At 32.3% G+C, this 22,901-nt stretch overlaps 1 protein-coding gene across 3 annotated transcripts in view; it reads left to right on the forward strand.

Moving 5' to 3' along the window:
- LOC107442445 (serine protease 33) overlaps positions 1 to 22,901 on the forward strand; it is a 77,636-nt gene that overhangs the window by 21,517 nt on the left and 33,218 nt on the right. For 2 of the 3 annotated variants that reach the window (XM_071178168.1, XM_043051037.2), the window contains one exon: positions 18,620 to 18,761. In XM_071178168.1, coding sequence (XP_071034269.1) covers positions 18,620 to 18,761 — 142 coding nt within the window. Of the gene's footprint in view, positions 1 to 7,521; positions 7,539 to 18,619; positions 18,762 to 22,901 lie in introns of those variants that run through there. The other variant, XM_071178169.1, reaches the window with a different exon arrangement.

Raw genomic sequence — 22,901 nt, forward strand, 5'->3', positions numbered from 1 at the left:
AAAACATCATTTTAACTGTATCCTTGAAGTAAATTTGGTAACGTTTCATTTAACCACTGTTCACATACTTCAAGAGGGACAGCTTTAGCTTCTCCATGAAGAGTGCGAAAGACATTGTGTGTGTGTTGCAAAGGAAGGGACAAGATATCAGCTCCTAGGTTTTTTTTCTTGCTTCAAAAGATCCTAAAAAAATCGAGTTAAAGGGAGTAAAATTCGAGTAATCGAGAGTAATTAACATGAAATTGAAAATAAAACGGTCGGGACCTCATAAAAAAATAGAGTTATAGTAATATTCGAGTTATCGTACTTCGAGTTATAGCGAATTGACTGTATATCGTATCCTATAGTCAGATTAATATTATATAGCGTCGAATCTAACCAAATTATACGCGAACTTAAACAAATGCAGACGGGTCTCGTAAAAACAATAAAGCGTCATGGTATCACGATAATTAAGATTTTACATAGAATCTTCTAGTGCGTCTTGCCGCGGACTGTATTTTCGATAGAATAATATAATATGTAAACGCATCACAAAAGGGTGAACGTCAATAAATGTTATAGCACATATAACATTAGTTTTTTTCTCTTACTGCGTGACTCATAACAATCAATCTACAAAAAATTAAAACTACATTTAAGTGTTAACATAAAAAAAAAAATTATTTCTCTCGTGCGTGTGAACAACACAATTCAAAAACGAGCTTTCAGTATCGAAACAAACACATTTATTTGACATGCACCGGTGACAAAGTTGTTGAAAGTAACAGTTATCTCAATTTTTTTCTTTTCTTGAAACAAATTTTCCGCGTGATGTCCACACCCATTATGTTCGTTGCGTAAAATAAAAGTTTAAACAGAATTTCTTTCCTAAAGGAACGATTTTTTAGAGCATAAAAAAGCTATTTAAATATTACGTCAATTTTACATAAAGTGATTCGTTGAAAAAAGAACATCATTTTTGAATAAATTTTTAGAACGGCAGATCATTAATGATGAGCATTTCATATTACCGTTATACTTTTGAAAATCAAAAAGTAGATTTCATAATTCGTATCTGTTTATAGTTCTTATTTACTTTGAAATTTACAACTTTTGTGGTTGTTTACGATTATAAATTATGTATAAACAAGAAAATTTATAAAGTGAAAAATAATTAGCATTTTTTTTATTAAGTTTCATCATTTTTAATGAAATCTAATGGAACTGAAATATAATAAGGACTATGGGTTCCTGTTTTCAGATTCTCAATTACTAAATATTTTTTAAAATTATTATTCAGAATTGAAAGCTTAAAACTAAAAGTGGTGTTCCTACATTGTATTATATCCAATCACATACTATTATATTTTATGATATTTAGCTCCAATTTAAAATTATGAAACAATAAAATGGTTATTTTTTGATCAGTTTTCTCTGTTTATTTATCTTATGTCGAAGTATGTTCAGACACCGTATCCACTTAAATGATGAATCAATATTTAAAGTTCTTTAGAAATGTTAAGTAGAGTTTCTGTATTTGTCCGGTTGTAGATTTGTTAGTTAATCTTAACATTAAGCTGCCTGACACCACTTCTCCCTCAAAAGAAATCTATTCCCCCCCCCCTATTCGTCACATCTTAATATGAGAAATTTAAGTTTTGATATCACTTTATTGTTGATTACAAACACGCTGATTTATTAATAAAAGAAAAAAGTATTCTTTATCAATATTTTATGGATAATATCGTAAGGAAAAACAGAGCGACTAAAAATGGCCTGCCACCCAAACCCTTTTTTTTGTCGTTTAAAATGCACGCATATGTATTTTATTATTATTTAATATACATGGAATTATTATGAATATTTTATAATATTCTGAAAATTACTGTCCCTCAATCGGCTAAATTAGACGATATATAAAACAAATTTGACGATATTATCATCGTCGTTGTACAGCCGACCCAATTTTATTGGGTTTATGACAACTCAGGTTCAATTCCGTAGCTACAGAAGACAAGGGAACTCCTGAATCGAGCATTAAAAGAAATTTGCCTTCGAGGAAGACTTTTTCGTGGAACTAACCCTCATTTGCGTTACATGGAGAGGAAGACCACGACAACCTACCACGGTTAGCCTGACGGCAAGGAGACTCTAACTCACTATCCGTCTACCACTGAGGATATTTCACGTTAGCACTGTGATCGGTGCAAGCCGGAATTCGTATCGACGGGGATTCGAACCCGGTTCGCTGGATTGGAGGGCGAACGCTCTATCCCCTGAACCATCGAGGCTCAAATTTGACGATAGGATAAATGAGACGATATATTATATAAATATAGAATATTTATTATATCAGGTGTTATATGAGAATATTATAATAATTAGCCCACTGTAGTGTTTTAATAATGACATGATTTGTACGCGTTTACAGGCAGTACTTTTATATTTAAACATACATGTAATAGGTTTTTATAGAAGAGCTTTTTATATACTTCCTATTTTTATTTATTTTTAGCGTATGGCATTATAATGTTAACCCATTGATACAGGAGTGCAAACAGTCTCATAAAAACAATAAATCTGTATCACCTGATCATTCAGATTTTACATAGAATATTAAAGTGCGTCTTATAATTTGATCAGGCACTGTAATACATTTAATCTAACATAATTAAGTTAAGGACTCATTATACTATATGACTTACAATTTAAAAAGCAGCGGTTTCTTTGAAGCAAATTTAAAAATTATTATACGTAGCAAAGTTTCTCATATGTAAGCCAAAAGTGTTCAAGAATGTTTGTTGATCCATTTGGTCTTGAATTTTTTAATTACGCATTGGAATATTATTATTTAAGCTTTCGAATCAGTTTATAAAAAAGGTAATGAAATTCTGAGAATGAAAAGTCAATGAGAGGTCGAAGATTCCTTCCTAAAGCGAGTAAAAAAGAATTATAAGAGAAAGGAAAAATGCATTTTTATGGATTCTTTACCGTCTGGTCAGTTGTGAAGTGATGCGTGCCGACAAATAGAGGTTTTTGTGGAATGATATGCCGAAATTTAGCGAATACGGAAGGAGAACGGACCGTCACAGGAAGTTGGTTTGGAGAAAGAAAGTAGACTGGCACAAAGTTTTTTTCTCAAAGTATATTTCCTTGCATTGGGGCAGTGAACCAATTTATCCAACTCCTTCCAAACAATTTCCTGTCCCTTTTTTTTTCTTTGTATATTCAACAAGTAATTCTTACGTGGTTTTAATAAAAATTTCAACGGATGTAAAACCATTGTTTGTTTGTTTTTTTAAATTTAATTCTTTTTTTATGGTTGAAATGAACGTACTGAACACAATTATAGTCTGATAAGCATAAAATTGGTTAGTATTTGTAGGCAGTGGCTTAGTTTTGGGGGACAAAACCCCCTCCGAAATTAAACATTACTTGATTAATGAACTATTGTACGGTAAGTAGGATATAGATCTAAAAAAGTTGTCATTATTCATTTTTTGTAATTTAAACGTTTAGAATATATATATATTAGAATGAGATAACAGATAACTCCCTCGAACGTANCCCCCCGAACATACATTAAAGACTACGTCAACGTTTGTTGGTAGTATTTGTTAGTTGGTAATGAAATCTGAACTATTGTGAACATAAATACCTTAACTGTCTTGCTATCTGCGACTTAATATGAGTGAATAAAATATATATTTTATCTATAAAAATTAAAAAATATATTTGACTATATATAAATTAAATATATATTTTATTTTATAAGCTTCGTTGAACAGCCGACCCAACTTTAGGTTTACGACTATTAATGTTCAGTTCCGTAACCTTGTCATTTTGAACCCAATCCGGTAGACAAGGGTACTCCTGGTTCAATTATTGGGAGTAATTTTCCTTCGTGGAGGACTTTTTGATGGAACTCACCTGCATTTGCGTTACATGGAGAGGAAGAGCACGAGAACCTCCCACGGTTAACCTGACGGCAAGGGGACTCATGATCCGTCTACCACTGAGGATATTTCACTTTATCACTGTGATGGGTGCAAGCCGGAATTCGTATCGACCAGCCCATCGCCGAACCTCATTGGAAGGTGAACGCTCTGTCCATCCTGAGAGAACCATCGTGGCTCAATAATAAAATATATGATCAGAAAACAGCTGTTTAACTTAACTATGAGTTGAGCTAAAGCGTTAAAATGAGTTCAGACTCATAAAATACATGAAATTATACGATGCACTAAGGGCCGGTTCATAACAGAGATCACACTCGGGGGGGGGGAGAGGTTGGGGAAATTGTGTCACGGAAGGCGTGGGGGGGGAGTAACAGGAAATGTGACGCTGCACATTTTGGTTAAAATAATATTTAAAAGCAGCAGATTAAGTATTTTATTTACATCGCTTACTTAATCACTAGCATTAAACTAAGTACGCATCTAATTAAATGTCATTAAAACGCATCATTTTTAAGGTTTTTCGATCCGGTATTGAACAGCAAACATATGTTTTTACAAGAAAGCGTAACAAAAGGGTGAAAAAAATATTGGAACAAAAAAAAAAAGCGTGGCATATCATTCCTCAACAAAAAATTAAAATCGAAATAAGATGATTTGGAATGGGCAATTTTGAAAAAATCTGGTAAACGCGGGTAAAAATCTGGAAACGATTCAGTGCCTCTATCATTTACAAAAGTTCAAAATCCCTTAAACTATTTTAACTTGAGAAAAGAAAATATTTTTTACATTGCCCCCCCGCCCCCTTTTTAAAATAGTTAAATTTTCCATGCTTCTGGAAATACGACATTATTTGCATGGGTTATAAGTAGACATGGATAAAATAGATTCACGTTCCGTTTGATAAAATAAATTTTTTTTTTATAATCACAATGTATAACTTAAAATTTCGAAAAACTGAAAGAGTAGAAAACGTTTATAGTTTGGTTTATTGTTGTGTAAAGTGTGCAAAGATATCATCCTGAACAAATTTAGTTCTAATGATCGGATTTTAATATTCTAAGTCTCAATCTTAACGATTCCTAGGGGTGACCTCAAATAGGCAAATTATTTTGAGTTAACTATTAACTAGGTTCCGAAATCAGACACAAAAACGCACTATCTCTGAATAAACATCTATGCCACCATTTCAGTATCTTAGGGACCATACGAAAGGAGAGTATCATGTCAGATGTATGTAAAAGAAAACAAAGAAATCTTAGAAGGGGTATTCAGTAATAAATGTAGACTATCGTCATTGAAGAAACATGTTATGCGACATTTTAAGGTGAATTTGTGAAAATGAGTTTCAGAATGTATCGAAACAATATGTAAATCATCTTTATGCGAAGTAAACCTTATAACCTAAATATTTGGCAGAATGAAGCGATTTTTTAAACTATGAATCATACCAATATGCAACCTATTATTTCAATATGTTATTCCTAAACATAACATATTTCAATGTTTTCAAAATGCCATTTAACATTCAACAATTACTTTAGTCATAGAAAAAAGAAACATCGTAAATTGTAGAAAACCTTGTGAATGTGCATTAGAATTACTAAACAATCTACATTTCATTTTTCAGGCACTTTTTTCTTGTTTCTTCAAACTTTCTTGCCTAGAAGACTGGATTAAAGCTGTATAAATGATTATCCCTAAAATTTGGTATACACTAGTTATAATAAATTATGTAAATTTGACTTTAGTATGGAACTCTTGTATAAATGAAGTAAAAACAACGTAAAACCCCAAATAATGTCAGTTAAAAAGTTCATGTATTCAGATTCCAAAAGCTTAGAAAATCATAAATAATTTATAAATCGATTCAAACTTTCTTTTAGAAGGAGATAAAAGAAGAAAAAAAAATCTTTGTTTTTTGGTCAGAAATCAGTTGAAAAATTCTATTGCCAAGAAATTGCGAGATATTTTCTATTAACTATTCATAAATAAACCTCTCCAAGTAATCACGGAACATTATTTCAATTTTTTTCTTATTGTCTGAAATTTTTATATCTGTTTGCTTAACGGTTAAATATTCCTCTCTTGAATTAGTCTATGGTTCGTCTTAAAGTATTCATTTGCGACTTTTTTTCACTGTTTTTTGGGGACTATAGCCAAATATATATAAGCCCCCCACCCCCAATTTATGATTCAATCTTTTCAGAATTTTGTTTACTCCCTAGTTTAAGGGTCAGGAATCCAAATACAGTGAACTTTCACTACTACGATATCCGATGCAACAATAACTCCCTATACCACACATGAATTAATGTAATCCATCTCTCAATATTTCGATATTCTCTGAAGCAATAAACCCCTGTAAATCGATTCTTTTTTCGCATTTCAACTATATTTTCTCCATTTATTATTGGTTTTCAAATGATGTAAAAATCATATTTTGCCATTTTTTTCGGTCTTTTTCTGACAAGAGAAATCTCACTGCTGATTACGTACTTATCTTATTTCTTTTCACTGCAGTTTTTGTATTCAGATTTCAATACTTGATGTGCATAGACCATCCCCAATACCTTCCATTCTTAGAATTGCCTCTCTTTTCTCCTAAGAAGTCGCTGATTCCATATTTAACCATAGTTAAAACTCTGCCAATTAAATTTTTATATAACATATAAGCACATTTATAGTTAATACATATATAACATTAAAATTTGAAGAGAAATCTTATTGTGTCCTCGAAGTATGTAGACCCTCGATATAATAATATATCCCTCTACAACATTAAATTTCTTTAGTTCCCAAAATATTGTTGCACCGGGGTTTTACTGCATGTAAAAAAAAAGAACGTGTTTATTCAGAGAAAGTGCGTTTTTTTTTGTCCGATTTCGTACTTAATTAATGGCTATCACTAATTAACTAGCATACTTGAAGTCACCCCCAGAAACTATTGAGATTGACACTTAGTTTATCAGTAGAACGAAAGTTATTCAGGGTGATATCTATTTTTGTGCACTGTACACATATTGTGAAGAATGTGCTTATTTCATACATATTTATAAATAAATCGCCTCGAATTTCGTAGAGACAATTGTAGAGATCTGCCTCGAAATAAACTGTCATCAGCGGTTGATTTTAAATTTCGGACAATTTAGAATTTACTCTTAATTCTGTCTCGCTCTCCCAGGGTCACTTAAGTGCCATTTATGCACTTTTTTTCTTTCGATTTTAAACATATCATTGAATGCTAAATACATTGTTTCGACAAAGATTAAATGAACAGCTGCGCGTTAAGGTTAAAAGAATTTTCAACTGACTTTGAAAACCTCGCTCTTTTGATGTAAAACGACTTTTATATTTAAAAATATTATTATTATTGTGGAGAAGATCACAAAATTCGGTCACCTAACTGCGGTAAATGCTCTGCCATTGTTGCTGTCGCGAATGCCTGAAATCTTGTCATTAATTTTCGTGTCTACACCTGAAAATGTCTCGTCATTCAGAAGTGAATAAAATAGCTCGTTTGCAATACAGTACAGAACAGACTCTTAAAAATAGAAAATTGCTCGCCAAATCTAGACATTCGCTACATTCGAATTCAAGGTAAGTAAAAAAAAACTTACATTAATCTATCCATTTTGCATATCTTTAATACATATTGCGACATTTTTTCCTATATATTTATATATATATATAGATAGATATATATGGGTGATTCTCACGAAATATGACAATTCACTGTCTCTTCCTCCAAGATCTAATACTATAATACTAAAAGAACTTTTTTTTTAAAAAAATTAATAAATTGCATTGCTGTTAGCATTTTAAAAAGACTTTGCACTAGCATTGAATGTTTTGTATAGTTAAAAAATATATTTGAACTTCAAAATGTCATTTTCCTGGCATGTCCCAAACAATGTTTTCAATAATAACTAGCTTCAAAACTTATCATAAACTTTTCAATATCTAATTTTTTTAATCTCAACCGGTGTAAGCATTTCTGGAATATACGCAGAGGGTATTATTTAGAATAACTTCGCTTAAAATAATTTTTTCTGTCAATCATTTGTTTGTCCCAAGAAAATCTGTCATTTTCCTGGCTACTTTTATTTAGTGGTTTATAACCAAAATAGATAGAGCCAGCAATCAATATCTCATGTTAAAAGATTGATTAGATACCCTCCTATATGAACATGTCTTGTTGCATGAATAAAGAACCAATTTTCTGGTTCAGAATCTATTTCAAACATTTTTTCAAGATGAGTAGGTTTTTGTGTTGTCATTTTCCTGGCTTCTTGAAATCATTAATAGCATAAACTACATAAATTTATCTGATTTTTTTTTTATGAAATCCTGTTGTTTTCTGCAGAATGTCAAGTTATATGCTATAAAATGGCGAATTTGTCATTATCCTGGCTGTCATTTTCCTGGCTTATGAATTCCAGGACATTGAAATGTTACCAGAAATTTTTTTTAACTGCTTATAGTGTAAGGGGGAAAAGCAAATATTAACCTAATACCAAGTTTATGTATGATTGTAATATGTTTGGATGTAATCAAAGTTATTTATTTATTTAATGATTGATTATTATACACAATTTTATTCTGTTAATATCAGCAACAAAAAAAATTTGATTCTTCCTACAGTGGAAAAAAAGAATTAACTGAAGCAATTTATGGTCCATCTAACCTTAAGGCTTAAATTGAGTTACTTACTATTAACTTAAAATGACTGTTTTTTAAACTTGTCATTGTCCTGGCATTCAAGATTTGGCGAATTTCTATTTTATTTTTTTTCTCGAACAAATGTCAATAAACGACACTGATGTCTGTAAAATATTAATAAATATAACTAAAGAAGCATAAAAAAAATTTTAGATTATTTTGAAGACTTTAAATTTGAAGAAATTTTTTCGTCCGAAATGTCAATAATATACCAATATAATTCCTGATATAATATGGTTTCCTCCAAGTAAAAACTATATAGTATCACTTGATGATTATAGTGCGTCTAATAATGTGGACTGTACGTAGCAGACTGCTTATAACTAGAAAGTAGTCAGCTGGAAATTTTTGTTAGCAGACTACTTTTTAATTCCAGGTTAAAAAAAGAAACAGTTTAGAAAATCTTTATAATAGGTACTGATTTAGAATTGTTTCCTGTGCTTTATAATTTTTCTCATCCGAAATAATCTGCAGATTATGAGCTGCGCCTGCTGCAAGGTTTCTGCAATCAGGGAATCTTTTATTTCAACTTTTTCTGTTCCTCATATAGAAAAAGCATTCGATTGTAAAGGAACATATAATTTAAAAAGAAAAGTAAATATGTAAAGTGTATTCCTAAATCATAATTTCTGGTGAAATATAGCGTTTGAATATTTAATATTTGACTACTAAAATATATATATGTAATAATATATAGGAATATTATTACAATAAATGTTTGAACATGGGAAACTATTCAATTAAATTTCCAAATTTCCTTAAATTTCATATAGAATTAAGAAAGCATTGATATTGAAAAGAAACTATAAAAAAAGGCATTCGAAAACTCCATCCATTCAAAAGAATTTTGAAATGTTCCAAAAATTAATGCTTACTTTTCACAATAAAAATTATTAGACGTTATATAAACAAAATAATAATGTTTCGTATATTAAATAAATAATCCCAAGAACTTCGTAATTCTTTATTCGTATATTCTTGTTCTTATATTAAATAAATAATCTCAAGAAACTGAAGCAGTTAGATATTACATTCGATTAATATTCGTTAATTACTTCATTAGTTAATTCTTATATTGATTCTATTTTCTTGTCTTATTCCTATATTCTTATATACTAAGTATATTCTTATTATTAATCATTATATATTTATTATAAATTATTTAATGAATTATTATTGAATTACTTTTATTCGCAAATAAACAACAAAAAGGTTATTTCTAGAGCTTTCTGATAACTCTTTTGTTCGCAAAAACTCAGTTTCGTTCTTTGAGAAGTAACGAGTCTCCAAAAGAGCATGCAAAATATGGGTCAACAGTTTAATAAGGACAGTCGGAACACCTTTTCGGTTTTCTTTGACCTTGACATTAAGGACGCGAAGCATTTCTTTTTTTAATGGCGTCTCCCTTTCAACTTCTTGTGCTGGATGATTTAAGAGTCAATTTTAACCTTGTTCTTCGACATAGTTCGCATGCTCTATTTTGATTTACACTTCGATTTTTCTTTTAAAGATTATTTAGGAAATTATTTTTTGGATATTAATAAATAATAATAATCTACCTTAGTATTTGGATTTTTTTTTTGTTGTCTCATAATCGTATTGTTTCTTAATTGAAGAAATACCAACAATAGTAGAAGAAACTGCGAATGTGTGTTCTTTGAACTCAGAGGTAGTTTAACTTTCAAGTAATTATGCAATGAAAAAGGATATTCTTTTTGGAGAAAATCCTTGAACTTTAACTTCGAGTAAAACGTTACAGATTTCTTTCTTCTCTTTAAAAAAAAAAAGAAAAGAAAAATCCGTTAAACTTTAATTTCAAAAAATAATGCGATGTGATTAAAAAAAAAACATTTTATCGGAAAATTTTGTTATTTAATCTGAATAATTAAAAGAAAAATTTCAGAAAAGTAATGACAGATTTTTAAGAAAATAGTTTTGTTTTTATTGAAAAAAATATTCAAATCATATTTTTTTTTTCAAATTATTTTAGGTGATTATTTTTAAAAATATTATTTGGTATTCGTTTTTATATCAAGATTTAATCTCTTTGATCTTTCAAAAATCATTTAACTATAATATTTTTTATTTTATCCACGGAGCAGGCAATGTTGACTCATCCCTTCTGTGGGTCGATAAAATGAGCATGATTAGTGACTAAACACTGGGGATCTGTTACTGCACCCCAGATCAAGAAAACTGAGATAGGCACAGTAAGCCTTGACCCTCCATGGGCTGTCGCGTCGCTGACTTTAGTTTATTTCTTGTTTCATGTGAGTTTCTGATGATGGTTTTAAAATTAAATTAAATTGTCACCTGAATTGGTGTCACTCTCTTGTATGAATCACTTTTTATTCTTTAATACGCATATAATATTTACGGAACTTAATTTATCAAATCCCTTCTATAATTCACCGAATCATAAATAGATTGTGTTTTGTATTTCTTCGCATTTTTGTATGACGTGTGGTCAAAAAAATCCTTAAGATTTTAAATTAAACAGTTTTTTTGTGTCTTTTTTTTCTGTTACTTACAGTTTTTAAGTAACTTTTTCAACTCTAAGGCAATAAATCTCATTGAAAGTGGAGTTGGCGTTTGTAAGCTCAACTTAACGTTACATTTTTAACTAAATAGAAAATTAATTTTGAATCAGCTTTACTCATAAAATATTTAACGCTCCAATAAAACTACTAAGCTAATAAAATATTTTACTAATGCCGATTTACATGTTTTAAGCATGTTGTTGAAAGAGGTTAATTAAAATATAGTTTGTTATTTAAAATTAGAGTATGTATTTTCGCAACAGAAACTATTCAACGCATTTTTAAAAAAATTTTAAAATTTTGCAAATTTTCCGCAAGACATTATTATATAAATTGATATTAAAAACAATTACTATCAAAATGTAAGTATTGTATAAGCATTGATTAAAGTAGAAATATTATTTTCGTTTTGCAATTATTGAATGCTTTGATTTTATTTTGAAGCTGGGTGCGTTGATTTTAATCATTATTATTAAAATCGTGATCAGCTGATTTTAGTACTTAGTTTGTAATACATTGTAGCACTTCTGAGCAATTACACAGTTTTCTTTAAAAAAAAATCTTTGAAATAGATTGATTTTGAGATTTGTTTATAATAGCCAATTTTTCCTGTTGTTAATAATTATATATTTCTATTTCATTTTTAATAACTTGAGCCTTACATTTTATCATATATTAATATTGAAAAAAATTTAATACAGTATTATAGTTTCAAATATATTGTTATGATTTTATTTAAGAATATTTTCCTTATAACTATTTTCTAAAATTCAACCAATTTTAAAATAAAATTTCTCAATGTACTTAAAAAATTAATTTTAAAAAGCCATATAAATAAAATAATTTGATTTAATATCTAAATTAACCAGTTTTTTTTAACAAAAAGAATTATGAACACTGTGTTGAAATAAATCTTCGTAAAGTCTAACTTCATAATCCTGTTACTTTTCTACTAAATATAGAGCTTAAAAAATGTTTGAGAATAATAACTACTTTCCGCATCGTTGTCCTAGATAAAAGCTGAAATTCCTTTAAATGCGAGAAACATGAATGAAATCTTCGAAATAGGATGTTTCATAAAAAGAAATGTACATAAATTTGATCGTAGAGTTATATTTTTAAATATTTCTTCTTGTCTAGAAAGTGGATTTAAGAATATATCAAAATTGTTTTCGATTTTTTTCTACTGCTTTTTACCGAAACAGATGAAAATTAAAAACAAGTAGGTTCGAAGCTTTGTGATGATAACCAAGATATGAAGCACGGGATTAAAATTAGGAGATATCGTGTACAAAATAATAATAATGAAAAATAAAAAAATATTTAAAAAAAACATGTGAGGGAATAAACGGATGATCGAACTTTTTTATATGAGGATAAAATATAAAGTTTTGAAGATAAAATTCTGTGTCACTTTTTCGCGTTTAATAATAGCTTTTTTTTTATTCGTAGTAACTATTTAGCAGATGCAAGATATTTGGGTTACAATTAGTTGGATAAAATCTTCGTAAATTAAAAATGTCTAAAAAGGAGCATAATAAGCTCACTCTTTTTGTGTTTGAATGCAAACTTAATGCACAGTTAGCTGAGATAAGATTATCTTAATAAATAATACTTGTCTTGATACTAATACTTGAATCTGAAATATACAGCTTAAACTTTTTCATTAGTGTAAGAAGCAATAAAACGTTAAAAATATATTAACGTCACTTTAGTTTATACTCATAAATTTATTACGATTATTTATTATTATTTTGAGCTAGAACTATGCAAATAAATTGATGGGTTAAAGAAGATTTTTCAATGAGAAGTGACGTAGTGTGGGTATCTTGATCCCGATTGGTTGTTGAAGCATGCTATTTGTTCACGTCAGCAACTGTTTTTTCATTCTATTTCGAGATAGCCAAGCCCGTCAAGTATAAATTTTCTCAAGTGTCACATTCCATGCTCTTTCACAAAGATTCTTTCAAAAAGATTTCGATTCTTTCATTATACAATGAACGCTCGCTACTACGATATCCGATACAACAATAACTCCTACTACGATAATGTTTCAGGGTCCCGACGAACTTGCATGTGAATTAATGATATCCTCCTGTCACTATTACGATATCCTCTTAAAGCAATAAACCCCTGTAAAACGATTTTTTTTCTCTCCAAATTTCAACCTTATTTTCTCCGTTTATAATTGGTTAATGTAAAATATCTTATTTTATCATCTTTTGCCATTTTTTCTGACAACTCACTGCTGACCACCTTTCTTAGAACTGCCTCCCTTACCTCTTAAGAAGTCACAGAGATCGTATCTGATTTCATTCGTCCTGATCATGAGTCACAAATGAGCATAACACCTGAAAGAGAATTTCTTTCTGTAGAGAGTGGGTGTAGCACCCATCACAAAACCATTTTCGTACTTTTGAAACCAATGCGTACTTTGTGGGTTGACTTGACAGTAAAAAAAAATGAATAAACAAACAAAAATATCAGATTATTTTTAATAAAACCGGTTTTCAGGTATGTTTGCGATTTTATTTTCTCAATGTATTTCAATTGTTTTTAATATTTAACCATAATTTACACTCAGCAAATAAATCTTTTACATAATATATAAATATATTTATAGTTAATACATAAATAACATTAAAATTAAAAAAATCTTATTGTGTCACCAAAGTATGCAGACCATATCCCTCTACAACACTCTCCCCAAAATATTGTTGTACCGAGGTTTTACTGAAAAAGAAATGTGTTTATTCAGAGAAAGTGCTCAATTTTAACACGCCATTTTGCTTATAGATTCTATCTGCTGACATCAAGTCACATGTGTCTGTGAACAACAAGTATCCACAATGAAACGGTTATTAGGGCCTGCTTTTCCGAGTTGTCGCTAACACCTTCCTACATAACTGATAAATGCTTAAGATATCGATATTCAGGTATCGAATAAAATTATAGATATTTAACTATAGGTATTCGAATTGAAATAATTTATGTAAATTTTTCCTGTCTCTTTCTTATCTAAATAAAATTTACCGACACTCGCAGCATGTCAGCGCTCAATAATCATCCTTATGTACAGTATTCGCGATAGTATCTAAATCCTTAGTTATCGAAAGTGATGGCAATATCCAACAATTATAACTATCAATAGCTATTGGGATATTTCCGTTTTGCACTGTTATCTATTACGATGGTGTCATTTTCCCTAGACTTATCCTATTATATCCCTAGTAGCTAGTGATTTATCTAGACCACACAGAATCCTAGACAAAATCTGGACAGAATGCTAGACAGAATTATCTAGACAAAAAATCGTCCTGACTATTCAATGCTCTCATACCTTTTTTGTATTTCCTCCAAATGTAATATTTTATTTTCCTTTATTTCTAAATGTTTTGCTAATTTAATGACACGTGTATTTCTGAAATAAAACAATGACAGAATAGAATAAGGGAATTGCTTCAGAATCATTCCCATTGTTCGAGAACGTGCCACCAACCCCTCTCTTCAAGTTCTTTCGGTTCAAATGAATGAACCAACGGGTTCTATAAAAAGTGAAAAAGCCGACATTATGACACGACTTTCTTAGATTTCAATACCCTGCGTGACGCAATAAATGACATTTTTGACTTTTTTAAGTCCTATTGGCCATTCATGCTTGTCATACTTTTTGTTAGTTTAAACCAATCATTCCGTTTATGTACGTAATTTCTCACGACTTTATTCAAAAGGAAAAGTGTACCGTAATGTTAGGTGATCTTTTTTTACAAGGAATAAAAAATCGATTGAGCTACTTTCGGCCGCAACAAACAGAGCGAAAATAGATTTTAAACCATCGGAAATACAACGATTTTCGATACCATTTGCATTAAAATTGTTCAGTTTCAGTTTAAAATTTGTATTCAATATTGCATTAGCGAGATATCATCATTTAGCTTTACACATCGTTCGTAAAATAAAACAAGTTGCTTTTCATTGAATGATCGTGGGATGTAATGAAATAGTTATCATACAGTGAAAATTCATATTTTTCCCAAATGCTCTAGTTTAAAAAGTTGAATGTAGTAAAAAAATGAAAAAACTCCTTCTGCAGAGATTCTTTTTTAAAAAAAAAATTAAAAAAAATCCGTCTTTGAACAGCCGACCCAATTTTGGGTTTACCACTACTCATGTTCAACTCCATAGCCATGTTATATTGAACCCAATCCAGAAGACAAGGAACCTCCTGGATCAGTACCCCGATAGGTATTGATTTGTTATGGGAGCATGGATGACTTTGTGACTCGACAGATTGAACGCGCATCAGTCACCATTTTACTAAGAGGGGATCGAACCCACGAACTCTTGCCCATCCGCAGAGATTCTGTAGAAGTGAAAAACAAGATATTGCTTGTACTAGTTTCATTGCTCAGATGCCTGTTATTTAAAGGTCATCTGCACACATCATTGAATCTTTGGAGAATCTTCCAGAGAACATCAAGTTAGGAACAGAATCAAAAATATGTTTACCAAAAGAGTTCGGTAGTCAATAATTATACAGTTTATTACACCAATTTTAATATATTTATCCAAAATGAAAACAAAGAGGTCACACACATTGCGTATGAATCAGGGAAAAGAACTCTTGAGAAACTACAGTACAAGAAAGGCTGGATGATATACATTCATTCGTACCATCTGCTATTACACTCGCTTTCCTTTACCCTGATTCGACACAGTTCTTCTGCTAATTAATCATTTACTTGTATGCATTTTTGTTTTCACTTAAAAATAAATATTAATGGTGGTGTTTCACGGTACATCTTGCATCCACCTCAGTAATAAAATTGAATTCTTTTCATCCACTCTCTGCCCTAAACACACACATTTTTTTCAGAGGGCTAATTAGAAAGTTACGTTGTGAATAATTGGATAACTACCAAACAATGGATGCTTTGGATTTCAGATATTTTTTTCCCCTAACATTTAACAATGTATCTAAACAACACATCAATGCTAGCAATAAATAATACATAGAAAAGTCCTACATGTGGCCAACTGTGTTCAGTACAGTTTGTCTAAAGTAAGAACTCCCCTATACATATGTCTGGACACGTACTGGTGACTATAGCAACGAAGCATAACTATTTGAGGCAGGGTGTGGTATCACTGTTTAGGACAGGTTTTGGCTCGGTTCAGTGTGAGAAAGGGAATATTGTGTTAGCCATAGAGTGCAGAGGAGCTACTCTCCGTGAAATGCGCTATTCTTGTTGACATAGCAGCCTCAGACTTTGTGGCGGGGGGAGTTCTTACCATGGACAAACTATACACTCTGCAGTTTCGCATCTGTTCATTAAATTCTTGCAGTGTTTACAGCATTCATAAACAGTCACGTGATCCGGCTTGCACAGCATAAGGCTTGAAACGACCACAGTGCTGACGTGAAATATCCTCAGTGGCAGACGGATCATGGGTTAGTGTCCCCTTGCCGTCAGGCTAACCGTGGGAGGTTCTCGCGGTCTCCATGTAACGCGAATACGGGTTAGCTCGATCAAAAAATCCTCCACGAAGGAAAATTTCCCCCAGGAGTTTCCTTGTCTTCTGGATTGGGTTCAAAATTACAAGGATACGGAGTTTAACATTAGTAGTCGTAAACCCATAAAATTGGGTCGGCAGTTCAACGACGGTTATAAAATATAAAACAGTCACGTGAGGAGCCAGGATAACCTGGTTGGTAGAGTTCTGGGCCCATGTCCAAGAGTTCGTGGGTTCGATCCCAGGCCGGCCGAAGACTCCCCGATTAGTAAATGGTGACTGATGCACGTTCAATCTGTGGAGTCGCGAAATCCTCCATGTTTCCTTAACAAATCAATACCTCTGGAGGTACTGATCCAGGAGGTTCCTTGTCTTCTGGATTGGGTTCAAAATGACAAGGATATGGAGTTGAACACGAGTAGTCGTAAGACCAAAATTGGGTCGGATGTTCAACGACGGATATAAAAGAAACGAATGATTTATCCTTGATCATGAGACCTATGGAATTCCTAATTGGGGTTACCGATTTCTGAACATATTGCAAGAACTAAACGCATTTGTCACTTTGAAGCTACAAACATAAACTATTAGCTGTTTACAGTGTAACGAAAAGGCACATTTGCAACTGAAAAAATATTTATTATTTTTATAATTTACTGTAATAAGTGTAATAGTTTCTGAAATATAAATATTTCAAACCCGATCATCCCACTATACCACCTATGAAGGAATAATTGCACTTTAAGGCAATGATAACATGTTTAAGCGATCCAGTATCACCACTCGGCAAAGGTGGTTCGATCCTTGAATCAGACTAAACAATCGGGATTACAGCTTGTCTCCTCAAAGTCTGAGGCTATGGTAACAAGAGTCAGGAAGGGTAGCTCCTCTTCACTCTATGGCCAAGACAATATTCCCCTTCTCTCACCGACCCGAGACGTCACTACCCCCCACAACCCTACTTGAAATAGTAATACCACGTTACTATAGTCAGTATCCGGAACCCTGACAAATGCTCAGTCTTTAGATCATGGCTATTGGAACTGCCCTTAATTATGCCCAGACAATTGATAATAATTGCATTTGGATATTGGCCGATAGTGGGAGTGCTATACAGTATTTCAAGAACTGGCCGGAAATATTTGATATTCCTGGCCAGGAGATTATGAAGCTTCTCTCTGAAGACACCAATAAGCCTCCAATGGATCCCATCGCATGTCCGGGTACATGGCAATGAGACAGCCAGTGTGGTATGGACGGTTTGAACCGTTTCTTGAGATCCACTCCCTGGGAAAACATCGCTTGCTTCCAGTGTGGCACCGTACTCCATCCCATCAGTGGTATGCTGGCGACCGCCCTGGCCTATCATTAACATGCTGTGGCCCTCGGCCTTCCCAATCGGCCATCTTAAGTGTTTAGGGTTTCAAAATGGGGAGAAGACTTTCCAACCTTGTTCCAGCTAGTCCTGATCACCTTCTTTTTTGTCTTGGTGCTTCTTTTAAGCAGCTGCTGGTTGATCGGGACTTTCTTGCAGATATATGGGGAACTGACGCGACGGACCTGGTCTAGGCTTTCCTTCTCCAGGTGGATGTGTAACAACATAGTCACCACTAAGGGTCCAAACGAATGGTAAGGGGAGCTCTTATTTAGACAAACTATGTGTGCACTGTCGTAGGTGTGGAAAGTCCTTTCTTTGGTTGTGGCGTAGAAGAGAGGAGTATCATCTACATAGTCTGAAAAGAGTCAAATGAGCTACCATACCAGGGCTATTAAGAGCCCTGGAAAAAGGTCATGATTTAAAAATGTGTGTTTAGAGTATTGTTTTTAGAGTGTAATATAAACGCTTTAACTGTTCTTTCTTATACCAGACTGCAGATATTAAAGGAATTTTGTTCTTTTTGTTAGAGAGAGGAGCCCTCATGCAGAGACAACAGTATCGTGATGCTTCTCACTATCGTGGTCGGTATTCTGACTCTTCATTCGTCACCTGTTGTTCACTCTCATCCCCAGAACATCACCAGGAGGTATGACAGGAAGTTCCACGATGGTGAGCAATTTTATTTCTTCTTTAATTTGTGGCTTGCGGCAGTATCGGGGGCCTCCCTGGCCGAGCGGTATCGTCCGGCAGTGTCGAGGTGGCGGGTTCGAATCCCGTCGTAACCCTCGATGTTCTCTTTTTAATGTGCATCTCTATATTCTGTTGTTGTTATAGTTCATTTACGTCGCACTTGAGCTGCACAATGGGCTATTGGCGACGGTTTGGGAAACATTCATGAGGATGATCCGAAGACATGCCATCACCATTTTGATCCTCTGTAGAGGGGATGGCACCCCCGCTTCGGTAGCCCGACGACCTGCACGCGAAGTCGAGCACTTGACGGTAGAACAGTTTAACGAGGACCCATACCGTACACCCTTGGTCCCTACGCAGGCTGATCCAAGTGGTCACCCACCCGCACACTGACCGCAGACAGCGATGCTTGACTTCGGTGATCTGCTGGGAACCTAAATTGTTCTATCTGTTCTTCTATTTGAAAAAGGTTTATAAGCCTAAATTGAGCAAACCAGCCTGCAAATGTATGCAATTTCAATAAAGCATGCAACAGTATTGTCCGCTATTAAAGGATGAGCGTGGCTAAAAGCTAGACCTTTTGAGTAGTTAACTTCCCCTACTTTATCACAAATGCAGATACCTCAAACTACTGATTGCAAATGTAGTAGTCACTATTACTTAACTACATTTTAGATACGAACGCTAGAGGATTCAATTTCATCAAAGATTGGTTTTGTAAAATATTTGTTATTAACGATTATTATTTAAACATATGAAATTTTTTTGGCTTCATAATTATGAAATTTGTTTGTTCGAAAACCATAAATAAATTTAATATTTATTATTATTATTTTTTTATCTATAAATATAAATGAGGAAAAGCATTTTGAAATGTAAGTTATACACATGCATGCACTGTTTCAAACTATACAATTGTAAATTAAAAATCTCGAAACTGCTTGCAGAAAATGAATCGATCGAATAGCTCTTGAGAAATAAGTGGACAATCTATGTTTAAATTCTCTCTTTTATTTGTAAAAACAATGAGGAGAAAACAAAATGAAATTGTTGTAATGCAGGGTATTGTCAACTGAAGAACAAAATGAAAAAGTCATCGTGACCGAGAATAAAATGTCGAGAGAAAATAAAAAAGAACATTTTCTTAACCCAATTGTGAACGGGAATATCCGGGTCAGTTTCACCGCTAATTTCGTTTTTGTCATTACCGTTATTTCAATGGTAAAGATGACCGAAGAGAAATTAAAAAATCGACATTATTCATTTAAAGGTAAGAGTGTTTAGAGCAGATCCTATATTGAACAAATACAGTCAATATATTATTAGATTATACTCTATACAGGTTTTTATGTGACTGACTGCAATTGTTTACGTTAGTCTATCAATTGGTAAACATTATAATACAAAATTTTAAAAATATATACAAATTAGGAAGTATATAAAAAAATCTGAATAAAAACTCAATACTTGTATGCTTAAATATAAAAGTATTGCCCATAAACTCACGTCATTATTAAAACACAACAGTGCGTCTAATAATTTGAACTAATTATTACAATATAATAATATAATACCTGATATAGTAAATATTCTATATTTATATAATATATAGTCTTATTTATCCAAACGTAAAATTTATATTATATATCGTCTAATGCAGGGGTTGACAAACTTTATTGATCATCGACCCCTACATAATTTTTCGAAATCTCCATCGACCCCCATAAAAGTAATTTTCTGTTAATTAAAATAAAACTCTATTAGATACTGTGTTTGTACATCTGTTTTATGATTTTGAACATCCATTAAAGTAATAGTACATAGTGTAACAATAGTTTTATGAGAAATATATTAATGTTGAAATATAAATACTTAATATTTATGAAATAATAAGTAATTATAAGTAAGTAGAAATAATAAGTAAAGTAACTACGGATTTATTGTTCTTAATCAATGACATGGGTGTGCCTGGTGTTTTTTTTTCTGCAAGGTTCGTTATATTGGGTTCAAAATTGGTCAATTTTAATCTTAAATCCCCTCGAAACTCCACATTTAATTTATTTCTGTTCTTAGTTAAGATTGAATTTACGTGACTGAAACCGGCTTCAACCATATAGGAACTTGGAAATGCTATCATAAATGGCTGAGCTATTTCGTAAAGTCTTACATATTTTTGCATTATATTTATATTTGTCCAAAATTTGCTTATTGTTAAATTTTTAAAAAGCGTCTTTGCTTCAAATCCCCATAATAATTCAGCAAGCTCATCTTGCAGGTTGATGTCCACGTTTTCAATTTGAGCAGAAAATGGCACAATAATCCAATCAGGGATGTCAATGTTTTCCAAATCAACAAAACGCAGTTTAAAATCGTCGCTCAATTTTTGAAGATTACCTGTATATATTTCCAAGTCTTCTTCTTTTATTTCTAATTGTCACATATCTGTAAAATACTGATAATCCTTCGACCAATCGACCCCCATTCGACCCCCTAGCTCAGATCGACCCCCGCCTATGCTAAATAGACCCCTGGGGGTCTATATAGACCACTTTGGCGACCTCTGGTCTAATGTAACCAATTAATACACTAACGTAAACAAGTGCAAACCGGTTTCAGTCGCTTAAAAACTATAAAACTGTATTGTATCACCTGATAATTAAGATTTTGTAAAGAATATTATAGTGCGTCTAATAGGTCCAATGACCAGGGGCTTTAAATATTTCAAATGGCGATTTGAAATTGCTGGCGACGTTTCGTCAGAAATGAGTTGTTTATTAGTTTTTGAAAAGGGAGAAATTTTAAGAATATTCTATAATTTTCTGAGAATGATTTTATTTCTCACTAGTTTATTAAAATTTTTCTTCATTTTAAATATGGACCTCGTAGTATTTACTGTATTTTTTTAAACTAAAGTTAAAAAGAAATGTCTTACATTAATATTAACAATTTTTTTGAAAAATTGTTTAAGAATTTCCGTTTTTGAAGAAGTTTATACAAAATTTAAAAAACAACTAATGCTAAAAATGCTATAACCGCTGCAGGCCACTACCAAAATATTCTCATTTGGCACTATATTATTTTATTTTATAACCGACGTTGAGCAGCCGACAAAATTTTGGGTTTATAACTATTAATGTTCAACCCCGTGGCCTTGTCATTTTGAACCCAATCCAGAAGACAAGGGAACGCCTGGATCAAGTTTTAGGAGAAAATGTGCCTTCGTAGAGGACTGTTTGATGAAAATATCTCTCATTTGCGTTATATGGAGAGGAAAACCACCCACGGTAAGACTGATGGCAAGGGGACTCTAACCCGTGATCCGTCTTACACAGAGGATATTTCGTGTCAGCACTGTGGTCGGTGCAAGCCGGGTGCAGATTTCGTATCGACCAGAGATCGCTGGGATTGGAACTCGGTTCACCTCATAGGAATGCTCTGTCATCTGAGCCATCACGGCTGGAATATATTAATAATAATTTTAAAAAAATTATTGTCTTTTTTTTTACTTTCGAAAAGAAACTATTATAATTTTTTTGGAAAGTAAAAAAAAAAAATTCGTAGGGCGCAGCCATCACTGGGATTTGAACCCAGGTCACCTCATTGAAAGTCAAACACCCTATCCATTGAGCCACCACGGCTCTGGTCCTATAATAAGACACGGACCATTGAAAATGAATCATTGAACGTGATCATTAGATAAAAAGTTATTCAGGGTGTTCTCTTCTTTTTGTGCACTGTGTATAATTTTTAAAGCAAATAGGAATTATTGTGCAGTTGTCAGAATTGTTGAAGACAGTGACGTATTCGTTTTGATGATCAGAACATGTCACGCATGGATCTAGTTTCAAATAAAGTTGTTTGTGATTTGATTGAGGCAAATAAATACTTTGCGTGATGTTGTTATGATCATCTCATTAACGCGTTATACGACAGTAAATTATAATATGAGATTAAATCCAGTGGTTGATAATGGACATTGATTAGTAACGTTATAATTGTAATAATGATGTCATTCTGCTCACATGCAGCAATGTATGTTCATTGTATTGTTTCACAAACTCAGTAAAAGGTTCTACGATATATATATATATATATATAATAAGTAAAGTAACTACG

This window comes from Parasteatoda tepidariorum, chromosome 3 (assembly GCF_043381705.1).
Source record: "Parasteatoda tepidariorum isolate YZ-2023 chromosome 3, CAS_Ptep_4.0, whole genome shotgun sequence".
Lineage (NCBI taxonomy): Eukaryota > Metazoa > Arthropoda > Arachnida > Araneae > Theridiidae > Parasteatoda > Parasteatoda tepidariorum.